General features: G+C 41.2%; 1 protein-coding gene across 24 annotated transcripts in view; it reads left to right on the top strand.

Annotated features, from left to right (window-relative positions):
• Positions 1 to 3,133: 3,133 nt before the first annotated feature.
• RALGAPA1 (Ral GTPase activating protein catalytic subunit alpha 1) overlaps positions 3,134 to 18,530 on the top strand; it is a 123,923-nt gene continuing 108,526 nt past the window's right edge. For 16 of the 24 annotated variants that reach the window (XR_014546731.1, XM_083607990.1, XM_083607989.1 and 13 more), the window contains exon 1: positions 3,200 to 3,671. Coding sequence is in view for 22 of the 24 variants with exons in the window: in XM_083607990.1 (XP_083464116.1) it covers positions 3,566 to 3,671 (106 nt within the window). In the remaining 2 variants the exon portion in view is untranslated. Of the gene's footprint in view, positions 3,672 to 18,530 lie in introns of all 24 variants that reach the window. The other 8 variants (XM_083607981.1, XM_083607982.1, XM_083608000.1 and 5 more) reach the window with 4 other exon arrangements.

Here is an 18,530-nt window from a genome sequence, read left to right as displayed (position 1 = left end):
TGTTTCTATTTCAACATGTCATTTGATTGCAAGCTAATCTAAAAGTACATGCTGCAAACAATCTGGAATGTGTGCACAGATGAGAAAGGGTCTGGAAACCAAGACTTGTGATGAATGGTGGAGGGAAGTGGGTATGTTTAGGCTGGTAAAGAGGAGACTGAGAGGAGATATGAAAGCTAATTTCAAATATCTCAAGGGTTTCTACATGGAGGATGGAGCAAGCTTGTTTTCTGCAGGCTAGAACCTGAAGCAATAGAAAGGAGATTCAAACTAAACATCACGAAGAACTATCTGACAGTAAACTGTTGGGAGGCTGTGGACTCTCCTTCATTGGAGGTTTTTAAGCAGAGGTTGGATGGCCACCTGTCATCTATGAGCTTGTTGAGATTCCTGCATCGCAGGGGCCTTGGGGTCCCTTCCAACTCTATAATTCTATGGTTCTTTTAACTTTTTAATGCCTGTAAGGTATAATCCCATTACGTGGAAAAAAATTTCTGACACCCATAAAAGAGTACAAGTGAACAGAGGAAAATTAAAGGTTCATATTCTGGTACAAATATAGGATTTTTAAAAATCAAACAATTTAATTTTGTGCTAATGTACAAAAAGTGCAGTGTACAGGCCAGAACCCTCACAACACTTTCAGCATTTATGTATTGATCCCAACTGCCAGAGTTGGCATTTGTGTAGATATATGCACAAAACCACAAACACAACAGAAAGTTTTAATGATGATAATGTATAATATTTTACAACAATGCTGGAGACATTTAACCAGGAAAGGGAAGACGAAGAGGTTGTAAGAGAAACTGAATTTGATATTTGTGCAACAGTATGCAGCGCACAAAAGGCACACAATTTTTTTTCTGTTTTTACCACTAAGTATGGGAACCTGCACAAAGCCCATCACAAAATTCCAACAGAGTTCAAAGTATGTAAGGATTAAGCATCAAATACAGAATGTCTCGCTTTCCCTGCATATTAAGTACAGAAACAAAATATGAGTCCATCCCACAGAAAAACAACGAAAGAATAGAAAAAGAAATTTGTCCAAGGAGCCCAATGTTGACCTATAGCTGTGGGATAAACAGATTTTTAAAACTTGAGTAGAAATAATGTTGGTTTGCAGACAATGAAAAATAAAGCAGTAATCCTCTGCACATTTAAGTAAGAATAAAAGAAAAACCTCTGAAGACAGTAAGACTTTCTTACAAGTAAATATACTTAGATTCACACTACATGAGTATCTCTTGTATTGATGAGGACAATATGAAGTTAGTTCTCTATCCCATTCAAAAATACTAGGACCAGTTACAAGGAGGGCAGAAAAAATCCCTAGGGAGACCCACTTCAGATTTAGGTAGTCACTGATCTGCAGAATATAGTATCAAGGTAGTATCTTGGGTAGTTGTATTCCTTAATTTGTGTTTAGAGTGAGTGAGTGTTTAGAGAACATTCAGGCAGAATTTGATATGAAAAGGTAATTTAGGGGCAAAATGAAGCAAAGCATTACAGATAGTAACTGAGAATAAAGGATAACTGAGTATAAAGCAGTGAAGGTGAAAGGAACAGGCAGGAGGTCACGTACAAAGAGGGAAAGGTACGGGCCAGAAAACAAATGTACATATCTGGTGCCTGTTAATCTAAATTCCAGGTATGTTAATCTGTAACCACAAGAAGTGGTGCTTTAGAGACTAACTAGTTTATTACAATATTTGTTTTCGTTGGAGCTCAAATGCAGCACAGGATAACCTAAGATAAAAACTAAAGCTAATATGAATACAAAACACACCCTTTGTTATTGGTGCACCAAGTCTATATGAAAACAAGGTAATGCATGTGACATTCTAACTTTTGGTAATGCATAACTACTGAGAATTAAACACAAGGAAAGGGAAGGTGTTATTTTTATAGTGAGTCAATAATTCATAATCCTGAAAAATATAAAGTTGCTAATTAATTTCATTCTATGTCCCCTTGCAACTAAGTGAATGGATGGACACACACACACATTGCATGCATCCAATGAAAGCAGGTGAGAACCCCTGCTCTCTCCCTGTATTTGTGCAGGGAGTATCCCTGTATTTGTCCCTTAAGTTTGCTCCAGTACCCATTCACCTGTCCTGATTGTAGTGCAAGTTTAACTGGCCACATCTGGCCAAGCAGGATTTTACCACCACTACCCAAACTTCACTGGCTGTAGATTGTTTGGGGTTTTTTGTTTTGCCTACTAAGTCTACACTGTTAGGTCAAGGGAGAAGGAGTTAATGTTAAGTGTGATGCCACTGGATAGGTTAAGATGTCCAGGTGTAGGCACAACTGTTTGATACTGTTCTTTTTAACTCATTTCATGACCTACTCCCATGGCACCTTCTGGTATTGCAGACACCACACTGCCGATTCACATCTCTACCTACTGTGCCCTAAAATACCTGAAAGACAATGCCACGTGAAGAGTACAAAGCATATTATATTCTTTTCATGTTTTTAGATTGTTTGCAATCCACCTGGAGTACTAATGGTTGGTATAAATGTTTAAAGTCCCACCCCACCCCACACACTACAAGTACTCAAAGCAATGTGGAAAAAACTAATCTACAATAAATTATGTGCATGGGAGTGGCTTTCATATGACAGATTCAGAGTGTGGCAACTGGGGACAGGTCAGTATGTGAACTTTTACGGGGAGTCAGGAGACAAATTTTATTTCTAAAAGCAATGTACAGAACACCTAAAGTAGCAAAACTGATTTCCTCACCGGACAGGCACCACCCTTTGCTTCTTTAGAGTACAAATCTAACTAAGCATGCTTACTCGGGAGTAAATTCTAATGAGCCCAAAGTGGCTTACTCCCATGAATCTTCCCCCCCCCCACGTGAGTAGTAGTAAGAACTGCAAAGGGGCTTGGCGGCACCCAAAAGACCAACAAATGTATTGCAGATCACGCCATAGGAAGTTCGTCAAGCTTTCAGGGTGCCACAAGGCTCTCGGCTGCAGGTGGTCGCAGCCTCGACGTCCGAGCGCCAATTAACCACGCCACTCTCCTCCTCTGCCCTCACGAGACCCCACTGATCAAGGCTCCCCCAGCACGTAAACGAAGGCGACGCCGGAAGAACCGCCTTCCCTTTGAGTCCCCCGGCTATGACGTCAGAGCGAAGGCGGTTGCCATGGGAAGCCTGGAATTCGCACCTGACGGCTGTCGTGAAACGTTGGGGGGGCAGTGCTCGGAGAGTAAGGGAGGAGAGAGGAGGAGGAGGAGGAGTAATGCGGTGCTGCGGAGCGAGAAGCCCTAAGCCAGCCCTGCCTACCTCGCCACAGCCGCCGCCAACCCTCCCTTCACCAACCCCGCGCGCCCGAGAGCTTCGAGTGCGCCGGCCGCACCCGCCCCTTCGGAGCCTCGGGGCGCCGCCGGCGCCGCCGCCTGCTATGTAGGCTGCGCTGACCGGGGGCGCGGATCCGGAGGCCGCAGCGCACCTCAGGTTTCGCCGGGGGGTCCCGGCGGCGTCGACTGTACGGGGAGGGCGTCGGCGAGGACAACAGCGCGGCTGCCCGCCCCGCAGGCGGGATGTTCTCCAAGAAGCCTCACGGCGATGTGCGGAAATCCACGCAGAAGGTGCTGGACACCCGCAAGGACCCGCTCACCCGCCTCAAGCACTTGCGCGTCGTTATCGGTGAGGAAGGGGAGGCGGGGGCCCCGAGGCCCTGCTAGCTGCTGAGGGTCTGGAGGGGGGGTGGGGAGGGGGGGACCTTGGTTGCAAGGAAAGAGGCCGGGTTGGAGAAGCCCTTGCTGGGCTGGTGCCCGAGCGAGGGGGGGGAGGCCGTCCCGAGAGCTTTCTCCTCCTCCTCCTCTCCCCTCCCTGCCTTATCTTTGCTAGAGGTGGGTGGGAAAGAGAGGCTGGACGGTGCTTGGGGTGCTTTGAGGTTGGGGAGCAGCTGCGTTTTTGGCGAGAGGTGAGGAGAAGCTCCATCCCAACTCTTTTGTTGGCATGACAACCCGGACACTGATGGCACTGTGGGAAATGACAGGCGAGGAATACCTGGAGAGTGATGAAAATATCCACCAGCTGCCTGTTTTTACACACGCCCATGCTATTTACACACACACACACACACACACACACCCATGCCTGACTTGCCTTGCATATATTAAGATGAGGCAACCTGCTTTGCACCCTGTGTTGCGATAATGTTTTGGGGGTTGTTGACTGCTGGATAAATATGCTGCTTTCATAGGTGCAATTGGGATGGTTGTCAGCCCTGTGCTTTGAGTTTGTGTTTGGGCATGTCTAGAATGTCTTAACTTTGTGGAATCTGGTGTAGGGTTTCTTGTCTTCTTATGCTTACTGCCCAGAGTAGTACTTACTTCAGGCTGTGCAGTCTCTGAGAACACAAAGCTGAAAGTTAGGGACACAAATTGTTCTATCTATGCAGTTTGGGATCTTGTCTTCAGCTCAAGAGTGTATTTTGGGCAAATCTGCCCCAGGAAGCTTCCTGCTTTTCTACTAGTGCATTCCAGCACCTGCCTAAGACTATGAAAAGTTGCAGGAAGTGAACATTTGGATGGGCTCTGATACGGAGATTCATTACTTGTTTCTATTTGTGGTCCATTTTGATGAAAATATGTATTGAGATTGCTGTCTTTGGTTGGTGACATTCATTAAAATAAACATAACATATTATAGAGTTCTAGTATTGTGGTGTGGGAAGGGGCAGCATAAATTAGCTAATCTTAATTAACTAATCCCTGAGGCAGGAACTCAGATACTTGTTTTGACTGTGTAAGCCCAAGGGTTTGATAGCATTGGATCTGACTGCTTTTTTTTCTACAAACTTGTTACTCACTCATGCTTGATTGAAGTGCATTATTCCACATGTTTTCATGATGAGTTTTCATTCTGTTGGTTTTGCAGGTGTCAGCTTATTTAAGATGAGTACTTTATGACAAATGTATGATAAAATGCAGAATCAAAAATGTTTCAAATTACTTGAGTCTTCATCAGAGTTGCAGTCCTATGCATGTTTACTCAAACCTAAGTCACACTTTAACCATTGGGCCTTACTCCCAGGAAAATGAGAGTTGGATTGTATCCTGAAGCTTTCATATGCAAGCCTGTATATCAGCTTACAATTAACAGAATCAGCAGCTGGCGATACACAAGCGCGCGCACACACACACACACACACACACACGTGTGTGTGTGTGTGTGTGTGTGTGTGTGTTAGGGTATCTAATAGAGAGAACCCTGCTAGTATTCAGTATTGTAATTTATACATTTATTATTAATTATTTTCATTTCTATACCTCTCTATATAGATTTTTAAAAAAGCTCAAAGTGGTTTGCAACACATTAGAACATCATATAAAACAATCCAGAATCATCATCTTCTTTGGTGATCACTTGTAGCTATAAGATTGTCTTCCATGAACACGGTCTTAACAGTGAGTCCGTAAGTGACTGTGGAGGCCAATTCTGGATCCATATGTCCTTCCACAGTGGGGACATAGGAGTTGATCACAGTCAGGGTTTGCCAAACATGCCTTCTTCTTAACTTGTTTCTCCTTTTCACCCTCAGTTTGTGCTTCTTCAAAGTCCATGACACTTTGGTAAAGGCTGTTTTCCAGTTGGAGCACTTGCAGGCCAGTGTTTCCTAGTCATTAGTGTTTATGTTACATTTTTAAGGATTTGCCTTGAGAGCATCTTTAAATCTCTTTTGTTGTCCACTGGTATTTCGCTTTCCATTCTTGAGTTGGGAATAGAGTAGTTGCTTTGGAAGACGATAATCAGGCATCCGAACAACATGACCAGTCCAACAAAGTTGATGTCGAAGAATCATTGCTTTGACACTAGTGACCTTTACTTCTTCCAGTATGCTGACATTAGTTCACCTGTCTTCCCAAGTGATGTGTAAAAAATTTTTGAAACACCATTGATTGAATATTTCAAAGAGTTGTAGATGGTGTTTATAAGTGGTCCATGTTTCACAAGTGTAAAGTTGGTAGTACAATAGCTTTGTAAACAAGCATTTTGGTTTCTCTGCAAATGTCCTGGCCCTCAACACTCTGTGATTCAGTAGGGAGACTCACACAGCTCAGGCGATGCTGTCTGCTCTTGTTGAAACATAACTGCCCAGGTAGGAAAAGTGATCAGTGCTTTCCAACATTACACCATTAAGTTGGATTTGTGGTGCTGTAGAGGGGTCGTTTTGTGCTTGTTGGTGCAACATTTTGGTTTTTTGGATATTGAGCGATAGGCCAAGTTTTCCATAAGCTGCTGCAAAGATATTTAGGATGATTTTGAGGTCATCCTCTGAGATATAAAAGATGTTGTGTAAGAGAATACACAATGACTTGTGTTGCATGCATCTTGAGATTATTATTTTTTTGTGGCTCTGTGTAAGAGATTGCACGAGTCATTGTGCTAGCACCTTTTTGAGACATTGTGGAACAGATCGTAGAATGCTTAGCACTACAAGAAGCACTTTGCTTTTTTGTGCTAAGTCAGGAAAAGCCCTTCTGCTCACAGAGCAGCATTGCTGGATCAAACCCACTGATTGTAGCTGCATTTCAAAGGATACCATAGAAATGACCTCTGTTTGCCCAGAAATACTTGTTTGCATGATATATTTTAAAGCAGTTTCTGTCCTACTCTTTGGATAAAACCTTTCAGCCCAGCAAGCACAATAGGCCTAGATGCCACTTGATAAGTTGCCTTTAAAGTAGGAAATATTAAAAGCAGTTTCTAATGCAGTTCTTGAGTAGGAGAGAAGCACATCCTTAAAGGTGTTCTCTGGATCACAGCCTATCTAAATATTTTGTGGTACCAGAGTGCTATAGTGGATGGAGTGTTTTATTTGAAAGTGTGGGGTTATATAAAAAAAGATCCAGTCTCACTCAGTTATTTGAACTCTTTAGCGACACTATCCCTAAGGCTTTGAATGGGTTACAGGGTTAGAAACATACAATCAATTTTCCATCTTTTTAATATCAAGATTTTAAAAAGCCAGCTCTTAATCTCATTCTCAGTTAGAGGCTTAACACTGGCTACCAAAAGCAGAAGGCTTTTGGCACAGGCTTGGATTTTAACAAGACTCTGAAGGAACAGTGTTACTTTATTGTGAAACCTCCAATGAGAACATTTCTCTTTGCCCACAACAATGATCATGTTTCATTTTATGCATAGTGATCAGATCAATTGGAAGTTACACTTCTCAGAAGAGTCAGTTTGTAAAGATGTTTCCGGTAGTTACATTGTCTACTGTTTTTGAAACTCATATGGATGTTAACTATGCATTGTATTATTCCTGATGAAAGAACTGTGTGCTTAAAGCAAAATTATTTAAAATATATTTATTGTAGAGAAATTCATCGTTTCGTGAATGAAACATCAAGTACTTTTGTCACATTTGCATTGCAAAGAATTTGCCATTTACTATTTTGAAATATGTATTGTGTATGAAATATATATTGTGTATTCAGGTAGTACCACCACCTGTTACTTTTAATTCTGATTTTATTTGTGGCTTTCAGGAAGTCTGTACATTCCTAGCCTTTGAAATTGGATCCACAGTATCAGAAGTTTAATTTGGAGGTGATAAGTTGATCCATGATTTAAACGGAGACTTCTCTGAAAAGTGGCAATAGGGACACCTGACCCTTTCTGTCAGTGTTTTGAAAAGTTGCTCATTGCAGTGTTATAATGTATGACCAGTCCTATAGAAGACTGCGAGTCTTCTGAAAAATGTTGAACTGGCATTAGTTTGGCTACGGAGTCAAAGTCTGGCATACTACAAAAAGACTGTCATGTTAATTTTGCATGCTGAAAAATATCTGAATAGCTCACATTTTCCCCCAATGACTAAAGATATTGGAACTCCTATATGTGATTTGTTGGGGGATGGGAGGCAGAGCAGTAAAATTTATTTAGGCTGCAATCCTATGTAAACTTGCATGGGAATAAGTCGAGTTGAAACTAAATTGCCTTTCTTCTGCATAAGCATATTAGAGTTTTGCTATTAAGTGTGTTTTTAAATGTTATATTCAAAGGGTTGCATCAAATGGGGTTGCTTAGCTTTTGTAAGTGAAACAGGGAAGGAAGCAGTTTTGCCACGTTTTCCAACTTTGATTTTAGATTTGAGTTGCATTATATTCTAGTATTTTCCATTTTGGATTTGCCACCCCACATCACTGGTCTTACTGTATTTTATTTTTAATTTATTTGTTAAATTTCTATACTGCCTCTCATCTGCGGGACACAGGCAGTTTACAATATAAAACCAGAAAAATACATAACATAATAACAAACAGAAACAATACACACGCACCTCACAATTTTAAAAGCCATATACTGTATTATTTAATTAGCCAAATTTTGCTGACTATTCCTGTTTATTTGGAACATTCCTGAGTTGGAACCATAGTAGAATTCAGCAGAGGAGAAAGCTGCAGAAGTTTATTTTTCTGGATAGCTAATAAGAAGTGTAAGTTACCCCAATGAAAGGATTTCTTAATTCAGATATATATTGTGCACTGTAAAACACACTGGCACTTTGAGAATTTGACCTCTTGGGGGTTTTTCTTAGAACCATTTCTGCGACAAGAAATTTAGTTGCTTCTAGAGCTTCAACCCATTTAAAACAATTTTTAGTTGATTAATCAGTTCAATTTGTATATGGGTAAAGATAATATTTCTGAAGCAAGAAATATATGATTAATCAATTAAACCTTGTAGCTCTAGTTACCTTCTCCTGCTTACACTAATTGTAATGGAGCAATTATAGCCTGTATGGGAATACAGTGTTGTTTCTTTTACCTTCCATTTGGCCAAATCACATGGAACCCACAGGAGAGAAATAAAATCTGTACAGTAGTACCTCGGGTTACAGACGCTTCAGGTTACAGACTCTACTAACCCAGAAATAGTACCTCGGGTTAAGAACTTTCCTTCAGGATGAGAATAGAAATTGTGCTCCGGTGGCATGGCAGCAGCAGGAGGCACCATTAGCTAAAGTGGTGCTTCAGGTTAAGAACAGTTTCAGGTTAGGAATGGACCTCCAGAACGAATTAAGTACTTAACCCGAGGTACCACTGTATATGAATGTTGGAGAGTGTTGGACACAATGCTTCCTGCTGTTTGGCTTGCCTTGCTACTGACTGCTTTGGGGTTATGAGGCAAGCAGCTCTCACCCCTGCCCTTGCTAACAAATGACATGACAAAAGATTTTTTTAAAAAAGAAGGTGATGTAGGAGACAGGAAGATAAACTGCTGCCTCCCCAGCGGCTTTAGAGAATATTTGAAAATATTTGACCATGGTTGTATAATAGCTGCTGATTTTACACATGAGCATGAAAGCAATACCACCCCTTTGTCAACACAGGCTAGTATACTGGAACATATCCATCTGTGAAGCTAAAAAGCCCTCTTTGGTCATTCTGCCTCACATGATTCACAGTTGTGTGCAGCAGGCAGTGGGGCTGCACTTGCTGACCCTGTTGATTAAGCCATGCAGCCAAGTTACTCTGTATTCTCATACTTGCCTGTATATCAACAAGGTTGAAACTGTCTAGGCTAGGGCATAGAGCTTGCCCAGACACGTGAAAGAGCAGGAAAGCATTTACCATCCTGGTTTTTAGCAATATTTTATTGCTTCTTTTGAAGGGGATCTCAAGGGTATGAAAAAGGAAAGGAGTACTTATTTATTGTTGTACCTAGATCATCCTTCAATTTCCTCCATCTGGTCTAATTTCTGGCCTGCAGGATCGTCTGGGAAGGGCAAATACAAAAGGTCTGCTTGTATAATAAGATGCAGCAAACCTGAAATGAGATTAGGAAAATGATTTTCCAGAAATTGTGGGTGACTTAACTTCCCAGTATTATTCTCTGATGAAGTAGCTTCAGAATTTTGAAAACAGGGCAGTGTTGTACTTACTGGAGAATGAAGCCCCCCACCCCTCAAAGTTCCACGTGTATATCTGGATGGCAGTGCGTTATAAAACATTGGAAATATCTCCCAGGACCATTTTTTTAAAGCATGTTATATTGAAGAATCAGAAGTATCATTTCCCTACTTACTTGCACTCTTTACCTAAAATGTGCATTTGCCAAGTGGGTGCATGACAAGAGTTACAGTGGGGAGGGAATCAAACTGCAAGGCAGCCAATCCATTTAAAACACACACAAACTTACAACACACACACACACACACACACACACACACACACACACACATGGGAGACCACACCTGCATAACAGCATAGTTCCACATCCAAATCAAGGTAAAGGAAAAGGCTCATAATAACCCAAACTGAAATTTGCCGCTGTAGATAAGTAGATGTTGTTCACAGATGGACATCTGTGTGGCAAATTCCCCTGGCATTGCAAAAGTAAGCAAAGCACTCTGTTGCTTTAACATGGGAATGTAGCTCCTTCCCCACCTCCTTGAATTTTATTTTATTTAGAACAAAATCTAAACGGTTTAAGCAAAAAACAACCCACAAGTGAACATAAACTACATTTGAGATAGTGACCTTCCAGTGCTAGTGAGTGTGCACATGTCTGTATTTTGTGCTGTATTTGCATGTCAGAGTGAAGCCACATGATGATAAGCACTTGTATCAAAAGCATTCTGTATGAAACCTTTAGGTTGCTTCTGTGCTGACAGAGAATTCTCATTACATTATGATACTACTCCAAATAAAAATTTTCACACCTCCCCACATTTTTTTAATAAAAAAAACCCCTACCATCTGTTCAAAGATCATTATAGTGTATTGCAGGGGGCTTACTAAATATAAATAGACACAGCAGTGGAAAGGAAATGCTTAAAATTATGCATTAAGGTTATTTGCTGATTGCTTTCACCAAGTTGTTTACTTCTGTCTTACCCGTGTCAATGAAATGAGCAATAAAGCCACATATGCTTGAGGATAAATATACCTATATATACATGCATTATCCAGGTTTCTATAATGGATGTCATCACAGTATTCTGCTCCATATAGCAAATGGAAGAACTTAAGTTCTTTGTTTACCATTGTCTTAATTTTCATTCCTTCCCCCTGTTGCCTCCCGTATCTTGAATTCTATATTGTAAAAGATCTGTCTTCGTGGTGTTACTCTGTAAGGTGCCATGCATATTCATGGTGCTGTATAAATTAATAATAATAATTCTATGCACAAATTGGGATGCGGGTGGCACTGTGGTCTAAACCACTGAGCCTAGGGCTTGCCGATCAGAAGGTCGGCAGTTCGAATCCCCGCAACAGGGTAAGCTCCCATTGCTCTGTCCCAGCTCCTGCTAACCTAGCAGTTCAAAAGCCCACCAATGCAAGTAGATAAATAGGTACTGCTTCGGCGGGAAGGTAAATGGCATTTCCGTGCCCTGCTCTGGTTTTGCCAGGAGCGGCTTAGTCATGCTGGCCACATGACCCGGAAAAACTGTCTGCGGACAAAGGCTGGCTCCCTCAGCCAGTAAAGTCAAATGAGCGCCGCAACCGCAGAGCCGTTCGCGACTGTCAGGGGTCCTTTACCTTTACCTTTTTTATGCACAAATTAGATTTTTAGCATTTATCTAAATGAGTGCTTTAGGTTTGTCCAGATGTTTAAATGCTGTAATACCACCACCACCACCACCCACGCACACCCGGCCAACTGATTAAAATAGCATTGTTGTGAAAAGCTGTTTACAAGTATTCAGTTTGGTGCGGTGCTAGGAGAGAGCAATGGGTTGTATTAAATGGGTAGTATAGCTGATGGTAAGGCTTCCATCACCAGAATGGAGATGAAAGCAATTTTTGGGTATTCCCACTCTGCCTTGCAGCCCCTGACCCTGCAAACTGTTAGTGATTCTCCCTTCCCCTTTACTTCCCAGGACCATCCAGAGCTGATATTTTTTTTCTTTTTTTTGCGGGGGGGGGGCGGCTTCAGGGAGAGGAAGAATAGCTGAAAATTGTTTTCCTCTTCGTTACACTGACAGAAGCCTACTATCAGCTGAATAATGCTGTTGGCTACAACCCTATGTCTTTTGCTATGTAAAATGCCATGTCTAGGGATGGTTTCTCTCTCTCTCTTTCTCTCTCTGTGTGTGTGTGTGTGTGTGTCACTCATGCTTATCTTGTGTCACTTACCCCAACATTTTTTTTAAAAAGTGCCATTGGTGTTAGAAAAAGGAGCGGGTAAGAGAATAGGCTGAAGGAGAGGGCACATAATGCACAGTGATATTCACACAAAAAACGAGCAGGAAAGAGCCATAGCACATCTTTTGTATGCAGGAGGGCCCAGGTTCAACTTCTACCATCTCCAGGTAGGACTGGAAAATATCCCAGTCTGAAACCCTGGAGTGCTTTTTGTTTGTTTGTTTGTTTGTTTGTTTGTTGTTCATTAAATTTGTATACTGCCCATACACCCATAGATCTCAGGGTGGTTCAAAACATAAAATTACAGTATAAAAAACACGAAATAAGCAATAAAAATAAAATAAAGACAACCCAATAATCCCCCCTCCCACAACACATTTAAAAGGGCATTAGATGTCAATCAGCCCAAGGCCTGGTTAAAGAGGCACATTTTGGCCTGACACCTAAAGGTGTATAATGAAGGTGCCAGCCAAACCTCCCTGGACAGAGCATTCCACAAACAGGGAGTCGCTGCAGAAAAGGCCCATTCTCGTGTTTCCACACTCTGAGCCTCTTGTGGAAGAGGCACACACAAACATGCCTCAGAGGATGATCTCAGGGTCTGAATAGGTCCATATGGAGAGAGATGGTCCTTCAAGTATTTATCAATCTATTGATAAGCCATAGCTATAGGAGAACCTAGATGCACATGACAGGACTACAACAAAGTATGTATGAGCTAGGCATTAAATGTTGATGTGTTTATTTTGAAAAAAAAGTCTAAATGTCTGCACATACCCTAAAAAAAATGGATTTAATCAAATACCAAAGTTTTTGCTTATTTATTGTGCTACTTGGCATTTGGCACAGTGGTTTTAATCATCATCATCAAGTCCGTATGAGGCTGCTAAACTGGAGGTTGTATTGGAATCTAGGCAGAAGTCTGCCTCACATTGCATGGCAACAATAAAGGAACAGTTATTAATATCTACATATGCCTCCCGAATGTTAGCATAAACAAAAGCTCCTGCCAAGTACGGTGTCTGATCTCGCAAACAGCTCCCTAATGCAATAACCCTCCAACTCTGAAGGTTGGGCCTATCCTTTCTATTGTTTAGGTTGCTTGAAATCACTTCCTGACAATCCATTTTTCTTAGCCAAACTGTTTTAAATAAATTTCTGCCATGCTATCTTTGGGTGAGCCCTCACAAGGCAGCTTACTGTGAAAAACGCTCAAAAGAAAGCAGCTGATCAACAATACATGAAAACAACATCAGATAAAATCAAATGCAGAGGACCAACAAAACACAATAACAACAAACGTGGCCAAATAAACAAGTCTTCAGGGGCCACTTAAACTTTGGCTGCATGGAACTAGGGCCTCCTGGGGGCAGTGGTTAGTAATTGCTATTCTGTGCTGCAGAAATATATCAAGAATTGGCTTAAAGCTCTATTGCAGTAGAGTAGACTCTATTGAGTACAGCAATGATGTTACAGCCTAAGTGCAGTGACCAAGTAAAGATCAACGTTTTAACAGAAAGTCTCCTTAGAGTTATGCCAGGTCAAGGTCTATAGAATCTTGTCAAATATGACTCACGTCCAATTTATGTACTAATTCTACCACCCATTCTTGGTCCTTGCATGCTAGAGGCCAGGGACTTCTCTCTTGCTATATACAGATAATTTAACATAACACAGTATTCATAGCAATGCTGATTGCTGCTGTTAATAGTGACTACTTAACCTTACATACTTTTGAGCTTTGCAGAGATCTGTCATGCTTGCATCTCATTGCCTTTGGGCCTAAAGTTAACATTTTCTTCTCTCTTCTTGTGTTCATGCACACATTACATCTATATTTCCAAAATGACAGCAATGTTTCATTCATCTGATGAGTGAGTTCTAGTCCATGAAAGTTTGTGGCACAATAACACTAAATTAGAAAAACCAATTCTGCCTTGTGATATTACCAAGGCTTTAACATGCTAATTTTCATATTCTTTGTATGAGTTGTTAGAATTGAACTTTTTATATTATCCAAAGACAGCAACAAGAATAAATGTATTATTTGCTTCCAAACTTTTTATGAACTGTGGGGAATTGGTACGGTGGGGCGGGGGGGAGGTGCACAGACTGTGGGGAGGTAAATTGCAGGGGAATCTATAGCAACCTTCCGTTCACCTGTTTTTTTGAAATCCAGCTCCCCCATAACTTCCCTAGTGTAAATAAATGGTTTCACGTAGTTTTATCCTTAGCTACAAATTACTGAAACTGGGCTATTGCCTAAGTGTTTGCTTTTTCTGATTGATTTGAAGAGGAATTCAAACAGAAGGTCTAGCTTAAAGTTAAAAAGTGTGTGCAGTTCATGAAAGTACCGTATGCCTGACTGAAGATAGTTACAGGTGCCCACATTTACACAAAGAAGTGCATTTAGGAGATCCAGTCTGGTTTGTCACCTTCTGAATGTGTATTTTTGAAAGTGGTTATAGTTTTTACGATCTCTCAAAATTTCAATAGGACCTATGGATGTGCATAGGGTTCCATATATCATAGTTGCTATGTCATCTTTGGGAAATTGCTGTCATAGTTTACAAAATCAGGACAGTGCTTTAAGCCCTTGTTTGAGTTGAAGGCACTTCTGCTTGTGCAGATTTTTTTCCACCCCATCTGCACCCCCAGAAGCTACATCCCATGCTATTCTGGAGGGTCCTCCAACTCATAGGAATGGCTTGCGGTGAGCAGTCAAGGTTCTGCAGCAGGAAGATAAGACCTGAGAATTTTCAGTGCAGAACTGGAAAGAGGGAGACATTTTTCACTAGTTTCACTTAGCAGCAGCATTTCTTTTTCTGTTGAATTTTGTTTTGTTTTGATGTAGCTGTCTGTTTTGGTGGTGAAATTCCTCTTGATGGCAACCAGGAGGAGTACTGCTACTCCCCAGTAAACCCCTCCCTGCAAACTTGCAAAAAAAATAAATCACTGAAATAGCCCTCAAGATTTGCTGCTTTTGAATAGGCATTGAATTGGAGGGAGGATTTTTTTGTTGTTGAAACCTATAACATCATTTGTGCAGTGATGTGTTATGTGCACCACAACATGTTGTTAATAATGGCTTTTTCCGACTTGTTAAAAGATCATTAAAATATCATCAGTAATTCACATTTTGTTTGTTACATTCTCTTAATTTGATCTCCTTCTGTATATCTTTTCATTATGTGAACATATCATTCCTAGTATTATGCTCTTGCATTGCACTGCAAAAGCTACCCCCTTCTTCACTGATGAACTTCTACATGGCATTTATATTGGGCAAATATACAGAGCATGGGTAAACAGAGAATCCAGATTAGAGAATTCTCTAAAGGTGACAGTTAAGTGTTTTGCTATGTATTGATGTAGGAAATAATTGCTTATTAAACTCTGTGCCTGTCTTCTGAGAAGTAAGTCCAATTGAGTTAAATGGGGAGTTACTTTTAGGTAAGTGTACATAGCAGCAGTGGGGAATCTTTGGCCTGCGGGCTTACCGTATTTTTCGCTCTATAAGACACACCAGACCACAAGACGCACCTAGTTTTTGGAGGAGGAAAACAAGAAAAAAAAATATTCTGAATCTCAGAAGCCAGAACAGCAAGAGGGATCGCTGCGCAGTGAAAGCAGCAATCCCTCTTGCTGTTCTGGCTTCTGAGATAGTTGCGCAGCCTGCATTCACTTCATAAGACACACACACATTTCCCCTTACTTTTTAGGAGGGAAAAAGTGAGTCTTATAGAGCAAAAAATACGGTAATTATACACTCCAGTCTCTCCAAATAACTTGCAAGGCCATTTTCTTTAGACCACATCCACTTGGGTAATGGTATCTGCTGCCACCTATCAATCTCTTCTGCCACTCTGTGTTTAAATCACAATTTTTGTAGATTTCCATCTGACCATGGCACTTCCTACTTCAATTTCTCCTTCCATCACCACTTTCTGTGTGGCATGGGTTTATTTTGGAGGTCCCTTCGGCAGCATTTAAAAATGGTACTTTTCGCAGTGTCTGGTATCTGTTGCTAAGGTTATTACTGGGACACTCTGGACACTGTGATTTACTTCCTGGTCAGCACCAACGACGAATGGCGGAGTTCCTCCGATCGGAGGAACGGGCTCTGTGGAAATTGGGTCTTCCCGCCGCGGCGAAGGCGGGGGCCCGCTAGAAATCCCAGGCGGAGAAGCCTGGGAACGTGGGGTTTGGCAGAGCACCAAGAGCGCCTCCCCTACTCACGAGGAAACCCCTTTTCGGGGCTCCGGAGTGAAGTGGGGTGAGCAGCGCGGTGCTGCGAACCGATCGCTATTTCCATGGAGGGAAGCCGCACAGCCATCGCCGGAGAGCGCTGACTTTTTCCTGATGACATTTGGACTCTAAATCAAGTACCCGTGAGTAAAAACGGAGAATTGGACTAAGAAATTCGCAAAATTTATGAATTAGGCACGAAGCGGGAAGGTTTAAACAGGAAGTCCGCCTTCCGCTTTTTGTATATAGACTGAAGCAAAGACCTTGCAACCTAATAGCCTGGAAAACTGCTTTAAAGTTGGAAATTTCCTGCATCCACAACCAATCAAACCCCCTTGGAAGCAGGATAAAAGGGGGGGGGGATTTGACTGTTTAATCCTGCAGGAGGAGAGTAAAGGAATTTAAGTTTCCATCGTCCCAAACCTGGGGACGGGGTGTCGGGACAGAAATTGTTTGAGATGTCCATTGATTGAAAGTGGAGTACTTTGACAGATAGTTAAAAAAAGAGAGAGAGAGAGAAACAAATTAACTTTAATGCTACTTTCTGCATTTCTGCATTTTAAAGAAACAAAGTATCTGAAAATCGAAAGGATTTGAAATCGAAAGTAATCTCCTTTGTTGGATACATTTCAAAAATGGATACAAATAGAAATTGTGTCCCCTAGAGGGAGCTTGTCAGTTTGTTGTTGCAGCTTACTTGGAGACTCTACAGCTGCGAGATTTGGATCGTGGGACCAGCCGTTTGACCTTGAACAGAAATGTGTTGGAAGGAAGGTTTGGTGTCTGCCCTTGGCATGACAAATGCTTTGCTGGAGCAGCTGCATGAGAAAATGAACTTGATGCATGAAAAATTGGACTTGATGAGTGCTGTGGCCAGTGAATATGATTTAACAGGGAATTAGGATAAAGAAGTTATACAGCGACCAATTCAGGAATCTGGTTTGACAAGGCAAGTCCAAGGGCAGATGAAGAAGGAAGAGGCAGTGATTACTCTTCAAACAACACAAATGGAGAGATCCAAAGTCCTGCAGGAACAAAAGCCACTGCGTTGGAAGATTGAACTTGGAGAGTGCTGGGAAGTATTTGAAGTCAAGGAAGCTTTTAACTCTAGTGGGACTATGAAACAGGTGAACAACTATCTTTTGGATAAATATTTTTTGGATTACAAAGATGACGACGGGGAGTGGGACTGGGGGGAAGGGGCCAGTCTGATGAAGGAAAATGGAAATTATTAGCGGATGGAACCCTCTGGAGACCCACTCCCCAAGAAACCAACAATAGACAAAGAAGTGCGTAAGCACAAACAAGAACAAGAAAATTTGCAGAAGGGGCCTAGAAGAGATTTAAGGGCCTCGGACATAAGAACACCAGATTGATGGACTGGATGCAATGGACAGAAAGGACTGACATGACACGAAACCAGGAAGAAGGGACGTTGGATAAAAATTAGAGATATCAAGGGAAATTCTTTTGTTAATTTTGGAATTAGTGCAACATTAATGAAATATCAGGGAATATGCTGGAAAGGAACTAAATTGGCTTTAGCAGAAATGATTTAAGGAGATATGTATGAATATGATGTAAACTTTGAAATTTTAAGATTTTTAAGATAAGATAAGGTTAAAGAGATTGAGGTAAATTGAATAACAGATTATATTAAAAGATGGAAAGGTTATGTTGAATTAATCATTTAAATTAAAATTGAGAAACATGGGAAGAATTTGCTGGAATAACGAATTAAACTAGAATACAAAAAGGGAGGTGTGAGGAGGTTCAAGAAATAAGCAAATGAAAAGTTGTAATCTGAGATTTGTATTTTTCTTCTTTCTTTTTTGGTTTTTTCTTTTTGTTTTATTTTTTGCTGTATTTTTCTGTTTTTCTTGTTTCTTTTTTCGTGTTTATGTATTGATGAAATTTTGAATAAATATCATTTTTAAAAAAAAAAAAGATTTACTTCCTGCCTTCCTTTGCATGACCAGCTTGAAATCAAGGTGGACTCCAAAGGAAAAATTGGGGCCATGCTTAGAACTTCTAAGGAAAAACTATGTATTCTTCCACATGACGGAGTGGATCCAGTTCTCCACCAGTGTGTAGGAGTGCGGCCTTAAGCTATGAACATTTTGAGTCCTCCTTAAGAAATTGGTACCAC

The sequence above is a fragment of the Podarcis filfolensis genome (assembly GCF_964270895.1).
Source record: "Podarcis filfolensis genome assembly, chromosome: 1".
Taxonomy (NCBI): domain Eukaryota; kingdom Metazoa; phylum Chordata; class Lepidosauria; order Squamata; family Lacertidae; genus Podarcis; species Podarcis filfolensis.
Note: the sequence above shows the minus strand (reverse complement) of the source record. Positions and strands in the feature narration are given on the sequence as shown.